Raw genomic sequence first — 3575 nt, 5'->3', positions numbered from 1 at the left:
AGAGGTGCTGTAGAATCCCACAGAGCTGCTCTGCTCAGGCCTTCAGGACTCCATCAGGACCTGCTGACTGGTTACCATCCAGTCTCTCCAGTTGCCTCTTTACTGACTTCTAGAGACAGACAGGTGGAAGGTGGAGGGAGCAGCACCACCTGCTGGTCTGGCTGATAATAGAAACAGGAAGTGATGTCAGAGGAGGGCAGGATGTCCATGTGACTGTGGGCAGGAGAGGAAGATGCTGAACTTGTTCCTGAACTGAACCAGTTGAAGAATGGATTCAGTTCTTTGGTTCTGTCCAGACCTCCATCTGTCTGATCATCCTTGTGCTGGAAGCCTGGGATCTTCATCTCTGATATTGTCCTGCTGGAGCTTGTTTTCTAGCCTTTTCCTCTCTGCCTCCTTGCTTCCTCTGATCTATAAAATTTTATGCCAAAAAATGGCCCAGTATTCCCACAAGAGATGGGATGGACGATGAGATGGAGTGGAGGGTTGGAACCAGCAGCTCTTCAGTTGCAGGATGAATGTGTGCGTCCTAATCCTATACCACTGTCAGATTCACAGCTGAGTAAAGTAATTGAGGATCATCTCCTGGGAAAAGACTCACCATTTGCCAGGTTCTCGAACCTCTGTGCGAGTTTTTTCATGGCAAGCTTGCTCTCTGTTTCATTCTCCAGCTTGGAAAGCTCCCTCAATATCTTACAGGCACCAAGAGCGCTCAGCACAGATTCTCCTGACTGACAAAGAGACACAGATAATCTTCATTAAGTAGAAATAAATTAATGTCAGTTGATAAAAAAGTAGCAGTAGGTTCTGCCACTATGACCATCACCTTCAAATGGTCAATGTTAAACTTAACAAATCAGCATTAGACTACAAACTTTAAGGTAACATCGTCCGCTCGAAGCTCACCATCTCCCAGAAGTATATGGCCATTTCAGAGCGGTTCTGTAAAACAGCCCAAATGAAGAGAGCTTCCCAGGGTGAGGGGCAGGCCTGCTTCCGGTAGGTACACTCCCCCTGCAGGATCCTGTTGACTTGCTTAGGTTTGAAAAGACAAACAGGGTTAGCAAATGTTTCCTGAATTAAGAGTTTGTTTAGCCTCAAAGTTCTACACAGGATGGAGGAAGTGGAGGGAGGTATGGTTAGACAGATGAAGGATGATAGATGCTCACTGACCTTTAGTGATTTTCTAGTGCCAGTTCTAGGGTCCAGTTCCAAAGCACTGTAGTAGAACGGCTCACAGACATCACCTAGAAGGTCCTGCAGCAGACGGGAGACCTGCAGCACAGTCACACTCTGCTTAATCTACATCTATCAATACAGAAAGGTTGTACAGCTCAGCTCTCACTGCATTAAAAGCAGGATTATCGGTAGTACTTGGCCTGTAAAACTGCAGCAGAATTTAAGGTTAATGGCTTTACATAAGAAGTTTAGGTTTTCTACTTAAACCTCCAAAAACTGAGAGACTGGGAAAGGATTCCCAGTGTTATCCCATGACCCCCTACTGCTAGCACTATGGCGCTTGTATACGGTACAAACGAACAACCTAGTAGTTGCCACTATATTTTGTATACAGCAAAATCATCTGTTGTGTTTTAAGAGTGTGGTGTGCTAGCTAGCCATTAAATTGTGCTTTGTAGCTGTGTCTGAAGGTTTTATTTTTTATAATCAGTCAATGCGGTTCTATGGGAAAAAAATATAAAAAAATCTGCACAGATTGGGATCTACTAACCCTGCGTAACAGAACACTCTGTTTACTTACTGCAGTCATTATTGCATGGAAAAAATCCCCACAGAAAATAAAAAGTCAGACCCAACCACCCAGGTCTGACAGATATGGAGGAGCGAGGCTATTGATGGCTTCGAAAGTATAAAGAAGAACTTTACAGTTTTCCTGTAACTGCCTGTTATTATATTTCATGAGGAACTTTTATATATCCAAGCTGACTGGTAGAAAAGCTTCGTTTAACTAGCTTTCCTAAAATATAAACTAAAGGTCACTGGTCAGTTGTAAAAACCTCCTGAGATGAACCCTTGTTGATCCTGGAGAACCACTGAACCAGATTACTTCCTTATAAGCAGTTTTCCACCCTTCTGGTTCATTTGATCTGAGTCTCTTTCCTCCTGCAGCTGCAGCCAATGGTCTGACTGTTGGTTGATTAGTTTGGTTCATGTTACATTTCCGCTCCTCATCTTTAGTAAATCAAACACATCAAAGCCCTGGTTTTTTTATTAACCTGGGAACGAACCAAACTTTTATCACAAGCATCAGCCTAATTGAGATAGATTATTCAATTCTTCTGTTTTCGCATTGGACTGCTCTGTTCCTCATTTTATGTTCACAGCAGTGGCATCTGACGGCTGTTTCTGTGTGCAACTCACCTCAAACAGGCTAAGACCTGATGCTGAGACAGCAGGAGTGTGAGAAGTATTGGTGTTCATCCAGACATCTGGTGCAGCTCCATCCACAGAGGGCAGGGATCCAGCCAGGCTCTGCCTTTCACTCAAAATCCTCTTGAGCAGATTGTAAACCAGCAAGCTGTCTGACAGTGAGCGATATAAACTCTCCAAGCGCTCATGTGTCAAATATTCCAGGATGTTGAGACCATTTTCACAAAAGAGACGCACAAACTGGGGCTTATCATTGATCAGAGCGTCCGTCATCGAGTCCTTGAGCTCGCCGTACTGAAAGGGAAAAAGCCTCATTAGTCTTTGCATCATGCAAACAGTTCAATGCTTTCTAAAACAGAATATGATGAAAAGAACAATCATCTTGGTGATTAAAATGCTTGAAAAGCTGAGTTTATTTTCTCATTTCGGCTGCCATTGGTACGGTTTCACCCTAGAATGAATTCAGTATTGAAGACATGAGACAAACCTCAGATTCTTTTTTCTAAACTCATCACTTGACAAGAATTCTGTTGTTTGTTAGTTTTTTGTGCTCCTGGCTGTTTGACACTTTATACTCTGCTCCACTCTGCTAATTTGGATAAATAGATGCCACCATCCATATAGTTAAGGGGAGTGGCGGCCTAGAGGTTAGGGCATACAGCTTGGGTCCCTGAGCAAGACCCTTAACGCTAGTTTATGCTCAAAAACCAAGTCGTCAGCGTGCGTGTCGCAGTGAAAGCAGATATGCCCCGCCCCCTTCGCAGACACTGCATCTCTCCCAAATTGTAGGTCACCGCAGACAGCTGGCCTCTGATTGGTCAGTTCTCCATCCGCTCTACACTATGCGTATTTCCTGTTTGGTTCCTGGATCCCCGCTCTTTTTGGCCCTCATGTGCCTCCGTTGTTGGACAAACTTACCCCCACTTCCTCACCGCCTCGGCCGTATCTAGACCCACAGCTAGTTCCTGATTGGTCCTCTGGCGTTGTGGCGTGAAATACAGGTCTTTCTCAAACTATTAGCATACTGCAATGTAGTTCATTATTTTCCGTGATGTAATGATAAAACTTGAACATTCGTTTATTTTAGATTCATTGCACACTAACTGAAACATTGCAGGTCTTTTATTAATATGGAGGATTTTAGCATTCAGCTCATGAAAACCCCAAATTCCTATCTAAAAAAATTG

At 43.7% G+C, this 3575-nt stretch overlaps 1 protein-coding gene across 1 annotated transcript in view; it reads right to left on the bottom strand.

Annotated features, from left to right (window-relative positions):
• Positions 1–3575, bottom strand: part of LOC107104313 (transient receptor potential cation channel subfamily M member 4-like) — an 80656-nt gene that overhangs the window by 31397 nt on the left and 45684 nt on the right. Inside the window, exons 11-14 of the mRNA XM_015404297.1 lie at positions 2380–2682; positions 1174–1275; positions 907–1035; positions 602–731 (exon numbers count right to left, since the gene is read on the bottom strand). Of these exons, the coding sequence (XP_015259783.1) occupies positions 602–731; positions 907–1035; positions 1174–1275; positions 2380–2682 (664 nt within the window). The remainder of the gene's footprint in view (positions 1–601; positions 732–906; positions 1036–1173; positions 1276–2379; positions 2683–3575) is intronic.

This window comes from Cyprinodon variegatus, unplaced genomic scaffold, assembly GCF_000732505.1.
Source record: "Cyprinodon variegatus isolate N-32 unplaced genomic scaffold, C_variegatus-1.0 Scaffold1687, whole genome shotgun sequence".
Classification (NCBI taxonomy): Eukaryota; Metazoa; Chordata; class Actinopteri; order Cyprinodontiformes; family Cyprinodontidae; genus Cyprinodon; species Cyprinodon variegatus.
Note: the sequence above shows the minus strand (reverse complement) of the source record. Positions and strands in the feature narration are given on the sequence as shown.